General features: G+C 36.1%; 1 protein-coding gene across 1 annotated transcript in view; it reads right to left on the reverse strand.

Annotated features, from left to right (window-relative positions):
- The window catches only part of TINAG (tubulointerstitial nephritis antigen), a gene marked incomplete at its 5' end in the record, with an annotated part of 113473 nt that extends 105855 nt beyond the window's left edge, over positions 1–7618 (reverse strand). Inside the window, 1 exon segment of the mRNA NM_001082786.1 lies at positions 7175–7618. Within this exon segment, the coding sequence (NP_001076255.1) occupies positions 7175–7523 (349 nt within the window).
- Between the last annotated feature and the right edge of the window lie 5017 nt (positions 7619–12635).

Genomic DNA, 12635 nt, shown 5'->3' on the forward strand with positions numbered 1-12635 from the left:
AGGTTGTGTTTTTTTTTTTTTTTTTGACATCAAAACATGCCTGTAAATTAATCTAGGAAAGAGAAAAAAAACTAAGAGGGACAGAGGTATAAGGGTGAAGATCTTAAGAAGACAAGAGAAGTTGAAGTTAAAAGATTGAGAATCAAAGAAGTAGCTGTAGTAATGCAGATAGCAGTAAGTTAAAAACAGTGATGCTGATCAGATGAGAAAATTCTAGCTGGACAGTTTTATTTTCTCAGTAAAATATGTTTGAAAACCCCAGAATAAGTTAGCAAAATTTATTTCATATATGGCATCTTGATCAACAACAACAACAAAAATCTAATCATTGTTGACATAAAGGGAATTTTGTAACTTTAACATCCTTTAAAGGAAATGAGGCAAATAGAATATTTGGAGGGAAAAATAGTTGCTGTTATTGATTTGAGAAAAAATGATAATATTATGTCTGTAATTTATTTGAAAATACTTTCATCACAGTGTGTTTTCAACATCTATGCTGATCTACATTTCACTGTAGGAAAAAGCTTTTACTGAATCTAATCAGGAGTCCACACCCCAGGGGTGGTCAATAGTATTGGTTCTTACATTCCAGGCATCAGGGAAGCTGCTACAAGTGTTTCCATTATCCATATTTTCAGCACTACAGTTAGTGTAATGAATGTCAGAAATGAGTTTTTACTGGAAAAATTAGTGGCTTGGTAATCAGCATAATGAATACATACAGTATTCATTGGAAATTAGCAGGATTTGGTTTATATAGATTAGCTAAAATATTTCAATATCATGCCCCACCATTTTACACTACTGCTTATATATATATATATATAAAAGACATATATATATATATATATATCTTAAAGTCATACACCTGTAGTCCTAGACCTGTAGCCCTGGGATTGATCATTGTCCCATGTCTAGACACTGGTAGGAGGATTTATCATTTACAGATATGTTCTGTAAGGATAATATCATCCTACCTTTGTAATATTATAATATTTGCCTCCAGTAAATTTTCCATGCAATGTCAACATAGGAAATACCTAAAAGCACAGGGACCTGAGACTTTATGATGCAAACAGAGGTTGTATGAATTGGTTTGTGTCTCCTTGCCAATAAATATTTTTATAACCATCACTATATGTGACAGTTCTTGGACTAAGATTTATCTTCAGTATAAAATTGTTAAGAAGGCTGTGAAAGAGTGAATGATTGTGATATATTTTGAACAGTGCAAATATACAAGTTTTGTATAATCAAATTACCTTAGTTCTAATCACAAAAGTTAGTATCCTAGAATCTTCCCTTGAGATCTACTGTATCAATTAGTATGTCTAGAAAAATCTACTCTGGATCCATTACAAACTTGTTCAATAGCTTTCTGTATCTAACATTTGAAATTCTCCAGTTAATGGAAGTTATCATCAGACCTAGGGAAGAATCACAGAAGGAAGGTATTTATTGATATATTCTATGTCCAGTTTATACAAAGATACATATTTATATTCAAATTCTAAAGATGATGTACATAGAGTTGTTATTGATTTAAAGGGTACTTAGAACTGGCAGAATAAAAATAATTAGACTATACCATGCAACTTAATCATTGAGAAGTAGAAAGAAGTTGATTTATACATGTAAAAAAGTAGTAAAAATATACCATTCTCTTTCTATTTTAGATAATTTTTTACTCTTTCTCAATATTGCATAGTATTCTTATCATTTCAACCATCTACTTTAAAATGTTTGATAAAACGAAAGAAAAAAATTACACTTATGCAAGCAATTATAGTCTAATGTGAACTTTTTGCTGCTAAATGAGATTATTAATTGCTTCCTTACATAATGAATGGACTAAAAATTATACCTGGAAACAGTTCTAACTAAAATATGACCCTAAATTAAAGTCTTAGCAAAATTATAACTCTCAAGTAAGAATGGATATTGAAAAAGCAGCAACTTTTCTGAACAGAATATATGTCTGAAATAGGAAATATTCAAACAAATTTTAGCACAGAAAAAGTACTTCATCTCATATTATAATACTGACACTCAAGATAACATCAAACAAAAATAATAACTTTAGTCAGAATATAGATAGCTGGATAGCCATTGTTTTTTTAAATGATTCTGCATTCTTATTATTTGGCTGAGTCTTCGGGGTTTTCCAAATATCATTCCTTACTTTTTTTCTTTATAAAATAAACTCATTTTAGCTAGGCACATTGTCAAACAGCTAAGCAAAAGAAAACAAACTTTGGTGCTCATCATCTCTTGTTGGTTGGCATGGCCAGATGATCATGTTCTGGACAAACAGATAGGAATAGAGGTGTTCATTGCAGTCTAAATAGTCTCCATAAAATGTAGGAACCATACTTCCATTTCTCAATTTAATTGATTGACACTAAATATGATTAAATATGATTTTTTTAACATGAGGCACCAAACTGGATCAATACAAGGGCTATATTCTATTAATGGTGAAGCAGGAAGGGAAATGAAGCTTGTTCTCTAAAGACAAATTGAATCCAGGCAAAATAGCCCTATGTGTTTAAAAATATGTGTGTTGGCCAGCACTGTGGCTCAATAGGCTAAACCTCCACCTTGCGGCGCCGGCACACTGGGTTCTAGTCCCGATCAGGGCGCCGGATTCTGTCCCGGTTGCCCCTCTTCCAGGCCAGCTCTCTGCTGTGGCCAGGGAGTGCAGTGGAGGATGGCCCAAGTGCTTGGGCCCTGCACCCCATGGGAGACCAGGAGAAGCACCTGGCTCCTGCCTTTGGATCAGCGCGGTGCGCCGGCTGCAGCGCACTGGCCGTGGCGGCCATTGGAGGGTAAACCAACGGCAAAGGAAGACCTTTCTCTCTGTCTCTCTCTCTCACTGTCCACTCTGCCTGTCAAATAAATAAATAAATAAATAAATAAATAAAAATAGGTATGTTAACACTTCAATCTCATAAGACTTATCTTGTATATGATATTTATTAAATTAATATTAACCATTGTAATACACTCAACTCTCTAGGGTTATAGTGTTGTCTACACTGAATGTGCATGTTCCATTTCATTATATATTATCTATAGTGAATTATAAGTTACTTCCATACCTAAGTCTCCTTATCACAAAGATCAAAAGTTTCCCAAGGCCTTAGGAATGTAAGATGCTATTTTCCTATCATCCTCAATGCTCAATAAAATGGTGGTAACAGATAAGTTAACAAGTTTTAAACCTTATCACTTCTTATAAAAGTGTCAACTTCCAAAAGAATGTAAGAGTAGCTGTTGAAATTATGAGCAAACATTAATAGTTGAATGCTTTACAAGTACTTTTGTAAAACTACTCTATTATGAGAAGCCACGCTTCTGAAAATGTTTTTAACATCACACAGAAATAAAATTATTATTGAATTTTTTTTAACTTTTATTTAATGAATATAAATTTCCAAAGTACGGCTTATGGATTACAATGGCTTCCCCCCTATAACGTCCCTCCCACCAGCAACCCTCCCCTTTCCCACTCCCTCTCCCCTTCCATTCACATGAGGATTCATTTTCGATTCTCTTTATATACAGAAGATCAGTTTAGCATACATTAAGTAAAGATTTCAACAGTCTGCTCCCACACAGAAACATAAAGTGAAAAATAATAGATGATTAAATTATTATAGAATTTAATAATTATAGAATTTCAAAAAATAAAAGTATTTGAGATATCAATTCAATCAAGTTCAACAAATAGCATGTTCTTCAGAAAGGTTAGTGGGAAAAGAATTTAAAAGGTAATTTTATTTTGTTTTGGGAAAAGAAGGGAGAGAAAGGGGGAGGAGAGGAGACAAAGAAATTCATCTAGAAACAAGACGGAAAACTTTGTAGTCCAATGATGACAGTGTACCCTAAACAGAGTTTAATTAACTCAATCCTCTCTGCACAGAGATAGTAAGGGGAAAATACCCAAAAGATTTAATTCTTGAAACCTACTTTCTATGTGGGTAAGACAAATGATATCTTCAGATTGACCAGATAACAATATGAGGCCACTAACACATAAGCCTCTTCCGCTGACATTCAAGACTTTCCCCGATTTAATCCTTCTTCATTTCTTTTTCCTACCTACCTAATTACTGATTCTGCACCACATGTAGTTTCTTACAAACTTACCCTGTGCATGCTGCCTTTCCATCTGGGAATAGTCATACCTCTGTTCACTCATTGTGACCTCTAACACTCATTTTTCTGGTAGGAGTAAGTTCTAATGTCCTAGGGTCCACTACACTGGGTACGTTTCTCCCCTGGCTATTATCTCATTTTACAAATATTACCTCCTACGGGTCCTTCTCCTTTATAAGTTCCTCTAAAGCAGGAGCATGTCTTAGGAAGTTTGTGCTTTCACCTCATCAAGGTTTACACTGTTGAAAAACTACTCCAAGCTTTTCTGACCCTCTAGTTCCACACAAATTGTGGTCTACATACCAGTGCAGGCTTGAGAAGTGTTTGCTACTGGTCTATGAAAAAATAAATATGAAAAGTGACAATAAGCATATCGAAACTTTCATAGCAATTTGCTATTCCCATCTGAGCACATGATATTCATTTTATAATAAGTATTCACCCCTGAGAGATTGGAAAGAGAAAAAGCTAGTTATTCACCACAATAACCTGAGGCACACATTCCAGACTACTGCAATTTTTGACTGCTTTATTTCCCTACTTTCATTTTTTCCTGCTGCTAAGCTTGGCTTTTAGCATGGTCTTCAAAAAATGCAAATCTAAACCCCTTACTCAGCACCAGCTGCATAATTTGTCAGGGCAAATGGAAAATTAAAATGTGGAGACCTTTGTTTGAAAATCACTAAGAATTTCAGAATACCAGCAGCAGAGCATTAAACAAAGCATCAATTTTTCTGAGGGGCGTCCACTGTGAACATATCTGTTATGCATCCAAAGAGCCAACCCTGCTCCTACTTAACCTCTTACAATAAGTTACACTGAAATAAATTATTGAATCCCCAACCTGGTGTGTAATGTTCAGTATAATATAACCCCTACTTTTTGAAAATCTCATCACATGTCATCCCATGCTGTTCATTTTTCTCTAGATATGACCTGTTTCCAGTTCCCGGATCCTGTCAGCTTCCTCCTTTGCAGGCCTGCAGGCCTCTTCTGTTAACTCTTCCCCAGTTCATCTTTCTTCTCCTCATTCCTCAAGTCTTCCCTCCTCAACCTGTCAACCAAGCTAATGGTATCTAACATGTTACATATTCATGTTCTATTCTCACCACACACTAAATGTTTCCTTCAGAGAACTCATCACAAATTGCAATGTACAGACGACTTCTTAAATATTTGACAGCGCTTTTCAAACTCAATTGTGATTTCCACGAGAATAAAACCTTGTCATTTGCTCCCCATGGTTTCCCTTGGCACTGAAGATAATGCTTGTCATGGCAGAGATTACTCAATGATAATTACTGATGAATGACTCGATCTCCCTTGCCTAGTCAGTTATCCGTCACTTTATAGGATGTGATAAAAGTTTGCTGAGCTTTTTTATTGGTGAAATGAAAACGGAGGCAATAAATACCAGCTAGGTGGCAAATTTTAAATAATAAATATGTGATTTAATCTTATAGTGAAAAGTTAATTGAAAATAGATCTTTTTTAAAACAAGAATGGGAATAGGAGATAGAGGAGGAGAAGGGTGGGCGTGTGGGCAGGAGGGAGGGTAGGGTGGTAAGAGTCACTATGTTCCTAGATTTCTATATATAAAAAGGATGAAATTTGTATACCTTAAATAAAAGGTTTCTAGGTTAAAAAAAAAAGAACATTTCCTTAATTTTACAAACAAGATGACATTTTGAGGAGTGACAGCAAAGCCATCTATCTGGATTTTTAAATGTGATCTGAAACTAGTAATGTTTGTTCTTAATTTGGGTGTTGGTTATGTGATTAGAGAACAAAAATATCCTGATTTTTCTGTACACATATGTCTATTTCTTGGTATGTATTTCAATACAATGTTTTAAAAAATAAAAAAGCAAATAATATTAATAAATAAAATGTGGGCTTTGAAACAAAGATTCTAAGTCCCTAATGTACCTAGGCTGTTTTCTAACTATAATTTCTAGTCACCATCACCAACTCACAGTTGTGTGACAGAGCTGTAATTAACCCTGAATGTATGCTGAGGTGATTTGATGAAATGGGATAAAGATAGAGGCACACTGAAGTGCATACATGGGGTTTTATTCTGTTGTTCCAAAACTTGGTTTACCAAATGCTAAAAATCAATACCAATTCTATAATTAGATCAATAGAATAAATGCTATCATTCTACTTATGAGCCATTTGCATCTATGAACTCAACCTAAGATTTTTATAACTACTCTGTGAATTAATCCTTTCTTAAAAATAAATTTTAAAATCGCAGACTAACAAAACACAACAAAACAATGCATATGAAAGAATCTATTTTGTAATACTTAGTCAATGAAGGAGACTGGTTTTGTGTTCTTTTTTTCCTGGTTTGAATGACATTGCTGCCCCACAGGCCCTGATCATTTAGCCTCATGACACAAGTAAAATATTACATGAATTTGCAGATCATTAGGCTTGTGACTTTCAAGACTTTATTTCAAGAGGTTACACTCCAGAAATGGAAGGGAGGAAGGGAGGAAGGGAGGAAGGGAGGAAGGGAGGAAAGGAGGGAGGGAGGGAGGGGGGCGGGAGGGAGGGAGAGTGGAAGGAAGGAAGGAAGGAAGTTAGGAAGAAGGGAGAAGGGTGGGAGGGAGGGACAGGGGAAGAAGGGAGGATTTTAAGGATTTTACATAATCCTTATAGAAGCTGATTATTCAAAACTGGACTCTGACAAGCATTCCTGTCATTAGATAAGAGCTTTCCTAACATGCAAGCAGATACCTTCACATTTGAGCAAAACACTTTAATAATCCAAGTACATTTATCTTAGCAATCACAATAATAATTTTCATTTCATTGAAAGCAAGAGGCGAACAGAGAAGGAGGAAGAAGAGGAAGATGGGAAGGAGCAGGAGGAAGATGCAGGAAGGAAGAAGAGAAGAGGATGGGAGGAAGGGAAGGAGAGAAGAAGAAAGGGAAGGAGAGAGTTTGTCAGGCATGTATTTATGAAGTAGGACAATGTTCCAACACATCCCAAACCTACCTTCTGGATACCAAGACTGTGTGTGAGGAAGCCATTCTTTCTCTTCTTGGCAAAAGGACTTGTAATCAGGACAGCAATCAGAATTTTCCCTTTCACAGAATTTATCACAGTAACATAATGCATTTGCCTCATAGAATTGAGTGACACAGTTATCATTTCTGCCTTCACAACAACCAAGGCTTCTACAGTATTGCCCTTGGAAAATGGACCTTTTGAATCGAGTACCTTCTAAAATGCTATGATTCCTAGAGGAATAAGATGCTAGGTCCACTTGTTTTTGAAACTGCTTCTCTGTCCAGATTTCTTTGGCAAGATAAAAGAAGATGAAAAACTTATATCCGGTCCACATTCTCTGAAGTTCAGGTACAGCTAGCTCCCACTTTCTGTTATAATTGATATCCTTGGCCTTGGGAGATTCTTCTTGGAGCCTGAAATCTAGTAACATGACACTTCAGTATGAACCCTGAACTAATTCTCTACTTGAACTGAGTAAACTTCTCTAGTTAAATATTAATCAAGAATTTCAATGTTTGCTCAAGATAATATTAAGTGTTAGAACAATGTCATTCCTCTAGAGTTAAAAATCTATGCTTTTTATATAATATTTAAGTTATAAATTATCATCAAAAATAATTTACATCAAATCTTATGCATTCATAGGTGATATGTTTACTATTATTATTCCTCCAAGAATATAGATTCTTAAATCCAAGGCCTCTCTTGAAATATGCATAATCCAAATTATGGTTGCAATAATCACTGGAAAGGTATAGAAAATTCACAAGAGAATTGAGCAATTATTCATTTCACCTACTTACAGTGCAACTAAAATGCAGGCTCTCAGGAGTTTGCCTGCTAAAATCTGTCATGTCAGTAACAGTTGCTCTAAATCACACCCAGTTACACACTGACGTATCACCTATCTGTATCCCATTTTGATTCCAAGGCTTCCATGGAGACCAATTTGGCTAGAAATATCCTGAGGATGACCTTAGTCTCTCCATTTGTGCCTATTCTCAGCATCAGTGTGGGCACCTGTAGTATCTGTAAGGTAGTTATTAATCAGGAAAAGTCAGTACCCCATTGTCTAATTGCTCTGTGTGTGTGTGTGTGTGTGTGTGTGTGTGTGGCAGAGGGGGATATTGTAAAGGAAACTCAAAGGTCAGCATGTCTTCAGTGTTTCTGTAGAGCTATGCACTCACAGTGGGTTTTGATGTTCTGTATTTATTCATTAACTCCAATAACAGCATTTGGATCGGGGATAAGTAACCAGCAGACGATGATTCAGCAAGAGTGAGTGGGTGGACTGGAGGAAAAGCCCTGTCTTGGCAATCAGAAAACCTGGACTCTGGTCCCCCAGGCTACTGTTTAATTGGCTCTTATGACCTTGGATGCCCATTTACTTTTCATGCCTTAATTATTTTTCTGTAAAATGAAATTCTTCCTTTCCAAGGCTATTTCCCAATTCCAAACTTTTAAACTTGTCCTCTGACCTGCTCCAATTTTCATTCAACAGATTTTATTCTCCTTGTACTGTTTTCTTTTGGCATCTTCCTCTCAGGCTTTAAACTAGTGTAAGCCTCTTCCAGTTCTTTGACATCATCTTGGGGCTACTATCTGCTATGGGTTGGATATAGGTTAACGTGTTCTGTGAGGGTTTATGTATTGAAATTTATTCACTGTTGTGATTTATTAAAGGTGGAACTTAATCTGAGTATAGTATTTAGAAGTAGGGCTTTTAGGAGATGATTAGGATTATATAAACTCATCAGGATGGAGAGTCCACCATTGAATACTGATGACTTTATGAGAGGAAGAGAGATCAGAACATACATACTCACAGCCCCTGTCTCTTGTCATGTAACATCCCAAACTGTTTCAGGGACTGTGCAAGCAACAAACCACCACCACATTCAGGCCATTGAACCTCTAAAACTAAATAAGCATTTTTTCTTTGTTAAGCTAACAAGATTAATACAGATATTCCATTATAGTAATGCAAAATGAATTAACACATTATCAATAATCTCCTTTTTCTCATCAATCTAATTACTACTGTCCTCACTTACTTGCCACCTACTGAGTCACTCAAAACTATTAAAAAGAACTGTCTATATCATCACCTACTTTCTTTAGTGACCTTGTGACAACCAACTTCATGGACCTGTATCCATCTCTATCATACATGAATCTTCTGTAGCATTCTAAGAGGGTAGATTTCAAGTACAATCACTGAGGCACAGAAAAAGAAGAAAGAGTAGAAAGAAGAAAATGTTTAGTATGTAAGGTGATGGACACATTCATTAGCTTGATTATGATGAATAAATCACAACTTATTGTATATGAAAGCATTGAGGTGTACATTTTAAATACATGCAATTTTTTTTGTCAATTACATGTCAATAAAACTGGGAAAGAAAGGTGAGTAGAAGCACAAGAGTTAGACTGCTGGAATTCAAACCCTAGCTCTCCCACTGATACATATCCTGTCTTTAAAAAAGTAGTTTAATCTAGGCTTACAATTTCTTCATCTGCAAAATTTGGATTTTAATATTTATCATAACATTAGATGGATGAGAAATTTAAATGATAGTGTAAATTACTCAGCACAAGTGCTAAATGAATGGTACTTACCATTGAAAAGTCTACCTTCTAACTGAAATTCTTTTATTCCTTGCCTTCTCTGTGTTTCTTACTTTTGGATCTCTTCCAATTCTTAATATGTTTCCTAATTTATCTTCTTAATATTGGACTCACTTCTCTCACTTGTCAATGATTATTTGAAGCAAGCTTTCACCAACATCCTCTATCCCTACCTCCTTGTCTCATATCTCATCTCTGAAACTTCCTGCACAGAATCAATTGAAATGCCATGGGCTACATGATTTACTATCTCTCTGACCCCAGTTCATATTGCCTTACCACTTGTTTGTGTTGTTTCAGTCATTGGGTTTCTTACCAGGCATATTCCTGTTTTAGGACCTTAGCATTGGTTCTTCCCAATGCCTGGAATATACTCTAACAGATATCCACGTAATTCCTTTTCTTAGCTCTTTCGAGTATCTTTCCAATGGTGCCTCCTCAAAGAGGCCTTTCCACAATGCCTATCTGAAATGAAAACTCCAAGGCCAGCATAGGTGTAGCAATCAAGTCACAGCTTGGGACTCCCACATTCAATATTGCATTGCATAGATTTGAGTCCTGGTTCTACTCCTGATTCTAGCTTTCTGCTAACTAATGTGCACCCTGAGAGGCAGTAAGGGATTGTTAAATAATTGGGTCCCATCATCCATTTGGGAGGACTAGATTGAGCTCCTGGATATTTAGCCCTAGCCATTGTAAGCATTTGGAGAGTGAACCAATGGATGGGAACTCAATCTCTCTTTCTCTCTCTCTCTCTCTCTCTTTAATAAATTGAGCAAATAAATTTTTAATTTAAAATGACAATCCCTCTTCCACCAGTCCTTCCTATCTCTGTTCCCTATCCCTGATCTCTGAACTTATCACTAGCATACTATAATTTTACTCATAGGCCTTATTTATGTATTGCATTTTCCCCCTCAGAATGTAAGTTCTATAGGATCATAGAACTTTAACTTCTCTGTTCATTGTTTTTTTTTCCCCCCTCTGGGACCTAGAATAGTACATGACATGTAGTAGGCTTAAGAAATATTTACTCAATAAGTGAGTGAGTCCTGCAATTTGTATTCTCTTACCTTGTATCTAATCTACTCTGTACTGTAGGAGATGTTCTACTAGCCCATAGAATTGGTGCTACCAGAAATTTTGAGGTTTTTGTCTTGTCCATGCTTTCACATTGTACTCCTATTTCTTTAATCTGCTTCCCATTTCTCTTAGCAACTGTTAAAAATCCATCCTTCCCAATTTGTATCACTTTAATTTCTTTTTCTTGCCTAATAGCTCTGGCTAGAACCTCCAGAACTATATTGAATAGCAGTGGTGAGAGTGGGCATCCCTGTCTGGTTCCAGATCTCAGTGGAAATGCTTCCAACTTTTCCCCATTCAATAGGATGTTGGCTGTGGGTTTTTCATAGATTGCTTTGATTGTATTGAGGAATGTTCCTTCCAAACCCAGTTTGCTTAGAGTTTTCATCATGAACGGGTGTTGTATTTTATCAAATGCTTTCTCGGCATCTATTGAGATAATCATATGGTTTTTCTTCTGCAGTCTGTTAATGTGGTGTATCACATTGATTGTCTTGCGCACATTAAACCATCCCTGCATACCAGGGATAAATCCCACTTGGTCTGGGTGGATGATCTTTCTGATGTGTTGTTGCATTCTATTGGCGAGAATTTTATTGAGGATTTTTGCATCTATGTTCATCAGGGATATTGGTCTGTAATTCTCTTTCAGTGCTGCATCTTTTTCCGGCTTAGGAATTAAGGTGATGCTGGCTTCATAGAAAGAATTTGGGAGGACTCCCTCTTCTTCGATTGTTCTGAATAGTTTGAGAAGAATTGGAGTTAGTTCTTCTTTAAACGTCTGGTAGAATTCAGCAGTGAATCCATCTGGTCCTGGGCTTTTCTTTGTTGGGAGGGCCTTTATTACTGTTTCAATTTCTGTTTCAGTTATGTGTCTGTTTAGGTTTTCTATGTCTTCCTGGTTCAATTTAGGCAGGTTGCATGTGTCCAGGAATCTATCCATTTCTGATAGGTTTCCCTGCTTGCTGGCATACAAGTCCTTGTAGTAATTTCTGATGATTCTTTTTATTTCTGTGGTGTCTGTTGTTACATTTCCTTTTTCATCTCTGATTTTATTGATTTGGGTCTTTTCTCTTCTTTTTTTAGTTAGTTGGGCCAATGGGGTGTCAATTTTGTTTATTTTTTCAAAAAACCAGCTCCTCATTTGGCTGATTTTTTGTAATTTTTTTTTTTTTGGATTCAATCCTGTTGATTTCTTCTCTGATTTTAGTTATTTCTCTTCTCCTACTAGATTTGTGTCTGGTTTGCTGCAGATTTTCTAGATCCTTGAGGTGAATTGAAAGCTCATCTATTTGGTGTCTCTCCAATTTCTTGATGTAGGCACCTATTGATATAAACTTTCCTCTTAACACTGCTTTTGCTGTGTCCCATAAGTTTTGGTATGTTGTGCTGTTATCCTCATTTACTTCCAGAAAGTTTTTGATTTCTCTTTTGATTTCTTCTATGACCCATTGTTCATTCAGGAGCATGTTGTTCAATCTCCATGTGTTTGCGTATGCTCTAGGGATTCCTGAGTTGCTAATTTCCAACTTCATTCCTTTATGGTCTGAGAAGCTGCATGGTATGATTCTAATTCTTTTGAATTTGCTGAGACTTGCTTTATGGCCTAGTATGTGGTCAATCCTAGAGAAGCTTCCATGTACTGCTGAGAAGAATGTAAAATCTTTAGCTGTAGGATTGAAAGTTCTGTATATATCTGTTAGATCCATTTGGGCTATAGTGTCGTTTAAATCTA

This window comes from Oryctolagus cuniculus, chromosome 5 (genome assembly GCF_964237555.1).
Source record: "Oryctolagus cuniculus chromosome 5, mOryCun1.1, whole genome shotgun sequence".
Taxonomy (NCBI): domain Eukaryota; kingdom Metazoa; phylum Chordata; class Mammalia; order Lagomorpha; family Leporidae; genus Oryctolagus; species Oryctolagus cuniculus.